This window comes from Thalassophryne amazonica, chromosome 14 (genome assembly GCF_902500255.1).
Source record: "Thalassophryne amazonica chromosome 14, fThaAma1.1, whole genome shotgun sequence".
NCBI classification, from domain to species: Eukaryota; Metazoa; Chordata; class Actinopteri; order Batrachoidiformes; family Batrachoididae; genus Thalassophryne; species Thalassophryne amazonica.
In genome coordinates, this window is record NC_047116.1 from 94,964,687 (window position 1) to 94,977,268 (window position 12,582).

General features: G+C 43.8%; 1 protein-coding gene across 1 annotated transcript in view; it reads left to right on the forward strand.

The window, feature by feature from the left end:
• Positions 1-9,880, forward strand: part of wdr75 (WD repeat domain 75) — a 49,985-nt gene extending 40,105 nt beyond the window's left edge. The window contains exon 21 of the mRNA XM_034186853.1: positions 7,331-9,880. Coding sequence (XP_034042744.1) covers positions 7,331-7,568 — 238 coding nt within the window. The 3' untranslated portion in view covers positions 7,569-9,880. The remainder of the gene's footprint in view (positions 1-7,330) is intronic.
• Positions 9,881-12,582: the final 2,702 nt, after the last annotated feature.

A 12,582-nucleotide genomic window follows, 5' to 3' on the forward strand; every position in this document is an offset into this window, starting at 1 on the left:
CGCATGCGTGAATTTTTTCACGCCTGTCGACTGCGTCATTTCCTTGTAAGCAGCCTTTGTGTGAGGTGTGTGTTGTGCGCTTGGCATTTTTTCATTCCAAGGAAAAAGACGGAACGACTCGAGCAGCGCGACGGCATCAAATTTTGCCAGAAACTGGGCGACAGCCAGGTGGAAACCACTTGGATTATTCAGACGGCTTTCGGTGACGATCCTCTGGGCATCACACAGATTAAGGAGCGGTACAACCGGTTTAAAGACGTCCACACAACGGTGGAGAGTGAGCCATGCTCCGGTCGGCCATCAACATGCTGAAATGACCAGATCATTTCCAAAGTGAACGCTGTGGTGATGCGGGACCGTCGTGTGACTAGGGATGGATATCGAGAACCAGTTCCTTTCAGGTATTGTTAAGAAATTATTCGATCCACCGACATCAATAACCTTTTTACTTAACGATTCCCTTATCTCTCCTTCAGAGTGGCCGTTGTTTTTGGGGATGTTTGTCAGGAAAATGATCATTTCTCTACACTGATTACAGATCCTGCAGCGGGTCTGTAATCAACTTTTCTGTAGTGCGGCTTTGCTTTGAACCTTGAACCAATTGAAGCAGTGCTTCGATCATTGCTCCGTTGATTTTTTTTTTTTTTTTTTTTTTCTTCTTCTTCTTTCGCTTTCCCTAAAGAGCATACGTCTGTGAGTATTATTTACCTTTTCTATGTTAAACTGACCTGTTATGGTCTTCTGAAACAGTTGATAGATGTATTTTATAACTTAAAAACGGGAGCGATGCTAACACGTTAGCATGTCTATGGCATTTTCAGTGTTAAAGTTAGCACTAAGCAGTTGCAGCTGTCAAGCATTTGTTGTCATAAAAGAGTAAAATGTACGAGGTCTGTCCAAAAAATAACAGATTTGAATCACGTGTGATTGCATCAGCCAAGCTTGAACCTTTGTGCGCATGCATGAGTTTTTTCACGCCTGTCGGTTGCGTCATTCGCCTGTGGGCAGGCTTTGAGTGAGCACTGGTCCACCCCCCTCGTTGGATTTTTATTGTCAGTGAAATGGCTGAGAGACTGCCGCTTTGCTCCGTGAAATTTTTTTCAGAAACTGTTAGAGACAGCCAGTTGGAAACCATTCGAAAGATTCAGATGGATTTCGGTGAAGATTCTGTCGGCGTCACACAGATTAAGGAGTGTTAAAACCTTCTTAAAGACGGCCCACAGCGGCGGAGGGCACGCGGTGCACCGAGCAGCCATCGACGGCTGGAACGACCAGATCATTTCTAAACTGAACGCTGTCTTGATCTGGGTCATCGTGTGACTACCACAGAAATGGCAAGAGAGCTGGACATAGCACTTTTGCGGCACATTCCACTGTTACAGGAGATTTTGTAATGAAAGACGTGCGGAGGATTTCGCGCGTCGGCACGGAGCCACTAATGGAGCACAACAAAAAAACACCTCCGTGTTGGAAACCATTCAGAAGATTCAGACGGCTTTCAATGGCTTTCAGTCGAGTGAGTATCCGAGAAATTGTGTAACAGCTGGACATGCCACATGTCCTGTGAGACTTCCAACACAGAGGTGTTTTTTTTTTTTTTTTTGTGCGCAATGAGCGGCTCCGTAATAATGGCATCGATATCGATAAAATCTTATCAATACCCATTCCTACGTATGACTATCCGAAAAATTGTGGAAGAGGTGGACATCAGCACTTTTTTGGCACATTCCACTGTGAAAGAAGATTTGGCCATGAAAAGAGTTGCAGCGAAATTCATGCCGCGTTGAAGTCTCACAGGACATGTTGTGACATGCACAACTCTTCAACAATTTCTCAGATAGTCACACGACTGAAAAGCCACTGAAAGCCGTCTGAATCTTCCGAATGGTGGAAGAGGTGGGCATCATTTTTTGGAGTCCAACATGTCCTGTGAGAATTCAAGACGGCAGCTTCGTGCCATAGCCATCGGCATGAATTTCGCGGCCACTCTTTTCATGGCCAAATCTTCTGTCTCAGTGGAATGTGCCGAAAAAGTGCTGATGTCCACCTCTTCCGCAATTTTTGGGATAGTCACACGACGGTCCCACATCACCACAGCGTTCACTTTGGAAATTATCTGGTCATTTCAGCATGTTGACGGTTGACCGGAGCGCGGTTCGCTCTCCACCGTTGTGCGGACGTCTTTAAACCGGTTGTACCGCTCCTTAATCTGTGTGATGCCCATAGGATCGTCACGAAAGCCGTCTGAATAATCCGAATGGTTTCCACCTGACTGTCGCCCTGTTTCTGGCAAAATTTGATGCAGTCGTGCTGCTCCAGTCGTTCCGTCATTTTCCTTGGAATGAAAAAACGCAGAGCACATGACACACATCTCACACAAAGGCTGCTTACCAGGAAATGACGCAATCGACAGGCATGAAAAAATTCACGCATGCGCACGAAGGTTCAAGGTTTGCTCATGCAAGCACACGTGATTCAAATCCATCAGGTTTTTGAAAAAAAAATAAGGTCGGATACTTTTCTAACAGACCTCGTAGAACATATAGGGAGTGATTTACTAAAGGATTGTGTGTGTGTGTGTGTGTGTGTGTGTGTGTGTGTGTGTTAAAACGTGTACTGTAAGACTCGTAAAAAAATGTCCATGTTAATTTACTAACAGAGTGCACTGACGATAACATCTTTCACATGTGCAAAATAGCTCATATTATCCATTGAGTGCATTTTTTAAATGCTTTCTTTTTTCTTAATGCATATTCGCTTTGGAGTTTGTCCACCTGAGTGCACCAAGTTGTGGGAGGGAACATGTAATTAGGGGAGGTTTGCACGCACAACACAATTTATCAAGGTCAAAAGGAAATTTAGCGGGTGCTGATGGCATCTGTATTTTGCAAGTTTGAAACCTTAGCGTGAACCAGTTGCACTTGACAATTAATATAAATAAATAAAATATTTATCATAAACACTGGACATACTTTACTTTGTTTCTTTCAGAATAAATGTCTCCAGGTGGATCACACACAGATGTACATATGAGTCAGCGTGTGACATCACTGCACACAGGACGCGTAGTGCGTGAACATGCTCGTGCGCTGGCTATTATTTCAGACATTAAACTGTTGTTCCAGCCATGGTATTGTAGCAAACTGGTGAATGATGGTGCTGCGTTCTTCCAGTGGAATGCACACAGACAGCTATGAGCATGCGTCAGAATCCATTAAGGTGCATTGTGTTGGTGGCGGCAAATAGACCTGAAAATGCACCAGAATTCATCAGTGAGCATCTTGAGATTTCAAATTCTTCTGGGGGAGAACCCCCAAATCCCCTGCCATTAATAAATGGAATAGTTTTGACTGTGTTGAATGTTTGATCTGCAAAGTAAAGGTCAAACAAGGTTGATGTCCATTGAATTCTTTGACATGTGACCCTGTAATGTGATAACTGAGCATGACACATGGTGCAAACTCCATCCATCCATTCATCCATTTTCTTCCGCTTTATCCGGAGTCGGGTCGCGGGGGCAGCAGCTCAAGCAAAGCCGCCCAGACCTCCCGATCCACACACACCTCCCCCAGCTCCTCCGGGGAACCCCAAGGCGTTCCCAAGCCAGCCGAGAGATGTAGTCCCTCCAGCGTGTCCTGGGTCTTCCCCGGGGCCTCCTCTCAATGGGACGTGCCCGGAACACCTCTCCAGCGAGGCGTCCAGGGGGCATCCGGAAAAGATGCCCGAGCCACCTCAACTGACTCCTTTCGACGTGGAGGAGTAGCGGCTCGACTCCGAGCTCCTCCCTAGTGACCGAGCTCCTCACCCTATCTCGACGGGAGCGCCCAGCCACCCTGCGGAGGAAACTCATCTCAGCTGCTTGTACTCGTGATCTCGTTCTTTCGGTCATGAGCCAAATCTCATGACCATAGGTGAGGATCAGAACGTAGATCGATCGGTAAATCGAGAGCTTTGCCCCCTACTCAGCTCTCTCTTCACCACGACGGTCCGATACAGCGACCGCATCACTGCAGATGCTGCACCGATCTGTCTATCGATCTCACGCTCCATCCGTCCCTCACTCGTGAACAAGACCCCGAGATACTTAAACTCCTCCACTTGAGGTAAGGACACTCCACTGACCTGAAGAGGGCAAAGCACCTTTTTCCGGTCGAGAACCATTGCCTCGGATTTGGAGGTGCTGATTTTCATCCCGGACGCTTCACACTCGGCTGCAAACCGCCCCAGTGCATGCTGAAGGTCCTGATTTGACGAAGCCAACAGAACCACATCATGTCTTCAACTTTACCCGGGATCTGGGAGAAGCTCTCCCGGAGGTGGGAGTTGAAGACCTCGCTGACAGAGGGTTCTGTTAGTCGTTCCCAGCAGACACTCACGATACGTTTGGGCCTGCCAGGTCTGACTGGCTTCCTCCACTCCCAGCGGATCCAACTCACCACCAGGTGGTGATTGGTCGACAGCTCTGCCCCTCTCTTCACTCGAGTGTCCGAGACACATGGCCGAACGTCAGATGATACGACTACAAAGTCGATCATCGACCGTCGGCTCAGGGTGTCCTGGTGCCACGTGCACTTATGAACACCCTTGTGCTCGAACATGGTGTTTGTGATGGACAAACTGTGACTAGCACAGAAGTCCAACAACTGAACACCACTCGGGTTCAGATCGGGGAGGCCGTGCTTCCCGATCACCCCCTCCAGGTCTCACTGTCGCCGCCCACGTGGGTGTTGAAATCCCCCAGGAGAACAGTGGAGTCCCCAGTCGGAGTGCTGTCTAGTACCCCTCCCAGGGACTCCAAGAAGGTCGGGTACTCTGCACTGCCACTCGGCCCGTAGGCCGAGACAGCGGTGAGAGACCTGTCCCTGACCCAAAGGCGTAGGGATGCAACCCTCACGTTCACTGGAGTGAACTCCAACACATGGCGACTGAGCTGGGGAGCAATAAGCAATGCGACCCCACCTCTCCGCCTCTCCCCGTGGGCATCGCCAGAAAAATGAAGCGTCCAGCCCCTCTCCAGGAGTTGGGTACCAGAGCCCATGCTGTGAGTGGAGGTGAGCCCGACTATCTCTAGGCGGTATCTCTCAACCTCCTGCACAACCTCAGGCTCCTTCCCCCCCCAGCGAGGTGACATTCCACGTCCCAACAGCCAGGGGCTGTGAGCATGGACCGGGCCACCCGCCCTCGACCGCCACCCAATCCTCTCTGCACCTGACCCCCATGGCCCCCACTGCAGGTGTTGAACCCACAGGAGGGCGGGCCCACGTCGCTCTTTCGGGCTGAGCCTGGCCGGGGCCCATGGGCTAAGGCCCGACCACCAGGCGCTCGCGCGTGAGCCCCAACCCCCGGCCTGGCTCCAGGGTGGGTCCCCGGCTCCGCCATACCGGGCGATGTCTCGGTCCTTGATTTTTTTTTACTGGTCATGGAGGTTCTGAACTGCCCTTAGTCTGACCTGTCACCTAGGACCTGTTTGTCTTGGGAGACCCTACAAGGGGCACAAAGCCCCCGACAACATAGCTCCTAGGATCATCTGGGTATGCAAACTCCCCCACCACGATAAGGTGGCAGCTAGAGGGGGAGATGGTGCAAACTATTCCTTTTTAAAACCGGATTAACTCAACCAATAATTTGCATCACTTTTTACCAGAATTAGAGCAACTTTAACTTTTGACCCCTGTACAAACTAAAATTGACCTTTGTCACCATTCTTGCTGTTTTTTACCCCATAACTCCAAAACATTCAGTCACAGATTGTCCAAACTTATACCTGTTTGGATTATTTATGATCAGACAAATAAGGTAGTATAATTTTCAATATGATTGGAACATCTTTTAATTTTGACCCCTGTGTAATTCTTAAATTGACCCCTGTTTGGCTGCCTTTTGAAAATTCAAGTTGCCAGTCTTTTTTTTTTTTTTTCTCTTTGCTAAAGAGTAATGTCTAAGGAGTATTTGTATTTGTGCCAGATTTGGTGCTTGTATCACCATTTGCAGGATTCCTCTGTAATTATCTGCTGCACTCATGGGCTTTGTTGGTATTGTTCCTCATGGCTGAGGTTCAGCGAAGATTCAAGTCCTCACAGAGAAACAAGAAAATTCATCAGGCCATATCTGTGCAACTGGACTTGGATTTGGATTCCAGCACGCCTCCTAAACGGTGCTGAAATAAACTTAAATAGATTAGGGGCAGAGGAGGCGGCATGCGTGTTCTTATCTTTCACCATATCACCCCAATAGAGCGCTTCGCTCTCAGAGTGCAGGCTTACTTGTAGTTCCTAGGGTTTGTAAGAGTAGAATGGGAGGCAGAGCCTTCAGCTTTCAGGCTCCTCTCCTGTGGAACCAGCTCCCAATTCAGATCAGGGAGACGGACACCCTCTCTACTTTTAAGATTAGGCTTAAAACTTTCCTTTTTGCTAAAGCTTATAGTTAGGGCTGGATCAGGTGACCCTGAACCATCCCTTAGTTATGCTGCTATAGACGTAGACTGCTGGGGGGTTCCCATGATGCACTGTTTCTTTCTCTTTTTGCTCTGTATGCACCACTCTGCATTTAATCATTAGTGATCGATCTCTGCTCCCCTCCACAGCATGTCTTTTTCCTGGTTCTCTCCCTCAGCCCCAACCAGTCCCAGCAGAAGACTGCCCCTCCCTGAGCCTGGTTCTGCTGGAGGTTTCTTCCTGTTAAAAGGGAGTTTTTCCTTCCCACTGTAGCCAAGTGCTTGCTCACAGGGGGTCGTTTTGACCGTTGGGGTTTTACATAATTATTGTATGGCCTTGCCTTGCAATATAAAGCGCCTTGGGGCAACCGTTTGTTGTGATTTGGCGCTATATAAAAAAAAAAAATTGATTGAATTGATTGATCTTTTCTGTTGTCGATAACATCTGTTAAACAGTTTGGTGTCGTGACCACATGACTCCCGGCGTGAAGTTGGCCAAATGTGTTTATCCAACACTGTCAATGCCAGACTTTTTGTTTTTTTCTTCACCCGCGTCTGTCTGCTGGTTATCAGTAGAATTACTCAAAGTATTGACTGTATGAATAAACAAGGTTTTTGTCTCCAGCTCTTCAATCTAAACGTGCTTCAGTGACTTTCTCGACATCAGCAGGTCTTTGTGTGAATAATCTGCGTAGGGTCGTGAGCACAGAAATGGTGGTTACTTGTTCTCGCTGGCTGAGTGGAGTTCTGACATAATTTTGTTGTATGAAGTGGTTTTGTTTGCACAGTGAGCAGATAAAGTTAAATATGGATTTTTGCTGATCTCTGTCAATATGCCGAGTCATGGTAATGGCTTCTTTTTTGGTTGTGTTTTCACATTTGTCCGAATTGCTTCAGAGGGAGAAATGAATCTAGAGAGGAGGAAACAAGGAGTGAGAAAGAGGAAGAGGAGTCCGAGGGGGAAACGGAAGTCTGCAGCTCGAGGCAGGAACTCGCAGTTTCAACATCGCCGGCGGCTCAGTGGGCAGCGGTCCCCGAACCAACCAAAACCCAGCTCAGGGAACTCAAGAGGATCAAGAGACTGGACCACAGCTGGGCCAGCAGTCTGCTGGACTCTGATCCATCACACACGTGAACATGCACGTGAGGCCGTGCCTGCAGAGGACCGGTTTCTTTTTTGGCGGGGGGGGGGGGGGGGGGGCGGCGCGCGCGCTGTCTTAAACTGCATTGTGATCGTGACTGTGATTATTGGTGTTATTTTTATTTTAACATTGAACAGGCACATGAAACCCCATTAATGAACCTTAAATTATGTAAAATCTTTATCTGTTTTGGCTCGAGACTGTTACATTGTTTAATCCATATTAATTAAACTTGATCCATTTAGGCTTGGCTTGGATACCAGTTAGTAATTAAATAAAATAATAATTACTCTGGTCAATCGTCTTCTTTTTTTTTTTTTTTTTTTTCTTGCATGGACTTTGAGAACTGATTTAAGGTCATTTTGTGGTTCTGAATCTGAGCTCAGATTTCCTCTGTCACATCATGCTTTGTTATAATCTGCATGTGCCGTATTGATGGATTACACCAAACTTGCTCATTCACGCACAGGTTTGGCGCCACTAATTGCACAAAAGCAGTTTTTAAAACCAGCTTCACAAAATGTGAACAAGAGCTGTAATATCGTTTATGGTGTTGAAGACGTGTGCGAGACGGCAGATTTTCATTCAATGTTTGATATGAGAAATTTTTCATATCTAAAACGTGATTGGCAAATAGTAACTTGAGATTCAGCGCCGTTGGGAAAAACTCCATGCAGGAAAAATTGTGTTGACCAGTGTAATATATATATATATATAAAAATTAGGAAATTTCCCTTGTATGTTTGATATTTTTGAATGATGTAATTAAGCAGTAATTGTTGAATGTTTCCATTTAGTGATTACAGGGTTTTGCAATAACTATCAGTTAGATATTCCACACACGGATATGTTCAGGCTCAAATTTACTAAAATAATAGTAAGTCCCTTCGGCTGCTCCCTTGTTTGCACTCGGGGTCGCCACAGCAAATCCAAGGTGGATCTGCATGTTGAATTGGCACAGGTTTTACGCCGGCTGCCCTTCCTGACACAACTCCACATTACATGGAGAAATGTGGCAGGGGTGGGATTTGAAAATGATTATGATAAAAATGAGGTCTCTTAAGTTTCATGTTTGTATGTGATAGTTTTGTTTGTAGAGATTTATTTTCACTTTAAAATGCTTTTTCTGCTGTAAAAAAAAAAAAAAAACTAAATTGATTTCAGTTTTGTAATATTGTAATTATACATTGAGGTGCAGTCGTACACTTGATAATGCTGTTAAATGTAATAAACGTAGTTTTTTTTTTTTTTTTTTTTTAAAGCAGGCTGGTCTTTGACATGAGTTTGAGGTAATGTTGACGTACTCGTCTTTGCCCGCTGGAAGAGTAGTTCCCAAGTTGTGTTTTTCTTTGAAAATAACATAAGCAGAACTTTTGCATCAGCGCATCAACCTGGCGATTTTTATACGAAACATAAACTACAGCTCGCAGTGTTCATGTTCATTATTTTAAAAGTGCTGTGTGATTCTGCTAAACTGTCAAAAACTTGTGCTGTTTCCTAACTGTTTGATATCTTTTGTATATTTTGTTTCACGTACTGTATTGTATCACTTGACATAATTAATGCATTGATTACACACAGTCCGATACAGTAGGTGGTGGTATACGCCTCAAAGTTGGTTTCTGATCCTTTGATTACACATAGTAGTCATTTTATTTTTCTTATTAATTTACAAGTGTAAAGTTTATTTTCAGACTTACAGATTTACAAATCACATCTTGAAAATATCGTCTTGTAGAAGTCACAAGCATCACTTAGCACAATGCTAACTGCTGATGTTGACATGACTGAGTGGCTCCTTTGTGAGCATTTTATTGCAAATATTTTGTAATATGGTTTTCTGTCCAGTTCATTGGCCTGATGGATCATCTCGGAAGCTAGAGAGGAGGAAACAAGGAGAAAGAGGAAGAGGAGTCCGAGGGGGAAACAGAAACCTGCAGCTCGAGGCAGGAACTCGCAGTTTCAACATCGCCGGCGGCTCAGTGGGCAGCGGTCCCAGAACCAACCAAAACCCAGCTCAGGGAACTCAAGAGGATCAAGAGACTGGAGCACAGCTGGGCCAGCAGTCTGCTGGACTCTGATCCATCACACACGCACGTTTCAGTTTTTTCACAACTCTGAGGGCGCCACCTTTGTTCTGGACACAGCGATTTCTCGAAGTGTAGCTGCTAATTATATTTGACATTAAGTTGACATCAGTGATGCCGGTAACGCGTTACTCTAATCTGACCACTTTTTTTAGTAACGAGTAATCGAACGCGTTAATCTTTCCAAATCAGTAATCAGATTAAAGTTACTTCTCCAAGTCACTGTGCGTTACTATTATTTTTCATTGTGGGTCGATAGCAGCATTAAACTTGGTCTGTGGGCAGGAGGTCGGGGTTCGACTGAACTGCCCACTTTAAGCGAACTGTGAGCTTTTCATCCGCGGTTTTTTGCAGCTGCTCGACTCGTCCTCACCTCTTAAAGCGCGGTGATCAGCACACCTGCACTGAGCTTTACAAAGACATTTTTATACTTTTTTCCTCCTTTATTTAGAATTCTGAGCTGAGCCGCTCTGTATCTGGTCATTAAAAACAGCTGATCCTCCGCGACGCGTCAACAACTAACACTATTAAAAGTGTTAATGCACCTAAACTGTCTTTCTGAGGACCACATGATGTGAAAACGCAATAAAACTTTCTTACCTGTAAATCTGGTCATGTTTTCTGCATAAATAAATGTTATCCATTCTTTGTGCTCAAACGCCAAAGCAGGGGCGAATCCAGATGGAATGGGGGCGTGGGGCAAGGATGTGCCCCCCTCACAACACCCCTAGATTAAAGGTCCAGTTTTGAAGCCGTTTTTTTACTACAACTACTAATATTGCTTAAAATAATAATTTTGACAAGTAAAATGTTTAGAGAGAATTTAAATGTTAGAATTTAATAGTTACATTTATAAACAATGTAGATTTGAAATTGCAAGTTTTACTGTTACAGTGCTGTCAACAGTTAAATATGAGGTCAAGAAAGAGCTCTTTATTTTACTTTTTATAAAACAAGTATTTTTCACTGAAGTCAAGAAAGGGTGACTATAAAGTGAGTTTTGGCAAAACAGGTATGTTGACGTGGGTTGTCGGCAGCTGGGGAAAGTAACTAAAAAAGTAACTAGTAATCTAACTTAGTTACTTTTACAATTGAGTAATCAGTAAAGTAACTAAGTTACTTTTTCAAGGAGTAATCAGTAATTGGATTACTTTTTCAAAGTAACTGTGGCAACACTGGTTGACATGGCACCACTTGGTTACTGATGTCCATATTAAAGTGTTAAGTAGCATATTCTGATGCTGACCTTTAAAATACAGTCCATCAGTTGTAAAAACAAATATGCAAATTATCTGTAAAAGAAATTAAAAATGCTCTTGAGAACTTTTCTTTGTTCCTTTGAAAACGAGATAACAGGTGGATTTAAAAACCTTCTGGTTGAAACTGGTAAATTTACTGGGGTGGGGGGCACAGGCCCTCCCGGCGGGTCTTCTGGAGCCGCCTGTGTTTTTAGTGTAGTTTTGGCTTATTGGTGCTGTAAAGTTGTCAGAACTTGATAGACCCGTGTTGCGTAACGCATACTGGAGTCCTGACTATTAAGTGTGCACTTTGATCTCAGCGCTTTTTCCACTTCCTTTTTTATGAGATGTTGAGAACCAAAATTCCCACCACAGCAAACAAGTCCTGCACTTTTGAGATTAATGTGGCACACTTAAAGGATTTTACCAAAGTTCATGTACACTTTCACACCCAGGTGACCATTCTGGGTCAACACTGCATTGTGAAAGTTTATTGTCATTATCAGCTGGGATTGTAAAACAATTTTCTTCAGTCATTTAAATTCATTCTCTTTGAGTCATGTGCAACAAAGTCTGCAGGAGTCTTTTTTTTTTTTTTTTTTTTTTTTTTAAAGGGTAATGTAATTTCTTCGTGTTTGGTACAAGCCCACTGCAGATAAGAGATATTCTGCAAACAGGTAAAAAAAAAAAATGTTTTATTATTGTAGGTTGGTGTTATGTGTCAGATTGTGGAGCATTATGGGAAAAATTCACTGGTTGGTTGGTTTATTTGTAAAAACCATCACACAAGTTACTGTAATGTGTGTGTTGGTTTTTACTAATAAATGTGTATTTTTAAATGTAATTTTTTTCATTTGTAAAAAAAAAAAAAAAGGCATTTGCAAAACCGAAAATTCTGTTTGTGAAGTGTGATTCACAACGAATAGCGGTTGGTCACTATACACACTTTCATCCAGTAGGTGGCATTGTTCTCTGAATTTTATTTGGGGGGGGATTGAAAGAGACTAATTTTTCCCATAATACCTTTTTGGCACGTGCGCCTGTTAACGCTCAAACCTTCCGCATTAGTACATTACTTTAAAAGATATGTGCAATATTTTCACTTTGTTAAAATGACAGTTACGTTAATGTCAATAAACTGCCCGGAATTAGTTGTTTATAAGTGAAACCACGAGTGAAAAGTACTTTGCATTTCATGTCTCCTGCACACTGTGTTGTTGCATATGTTTATCAGTAGGCACTTCATTTGCCTGGCAACTGTTGCTAAGGATAGGACACTTTATGAAATGCTTCCACATCTGAAAATGATCAGTAAACCCTGACTATCACTGTGCCAAGTTTCATGCTTTTATCACTAACTGACCAATTACAGTAAACTTGTGCACGCTGCAGTTGGACTATAGTGTCGACTTAACGTAAATACTGGAAAAATCAGATGTGTTATGAATAATGATTCACAGGAATCAAAGCATTAAAACTAAGTAAATGCCAATAATAAAAAATACACTACAATAATACAGAAAAATCCCAAATTTAAGACCCGGTAATGTCGAAAAAAAAAAAAAAGGTGCAACTCGTATATGGTTTGTCCTCTTCAAGAGGCATTTTTTGACAGGTGTGACTTAACCTCTGACAAATATAGCACTTGAAGGTTTTTTTAATATATATAATTGAATAAAATG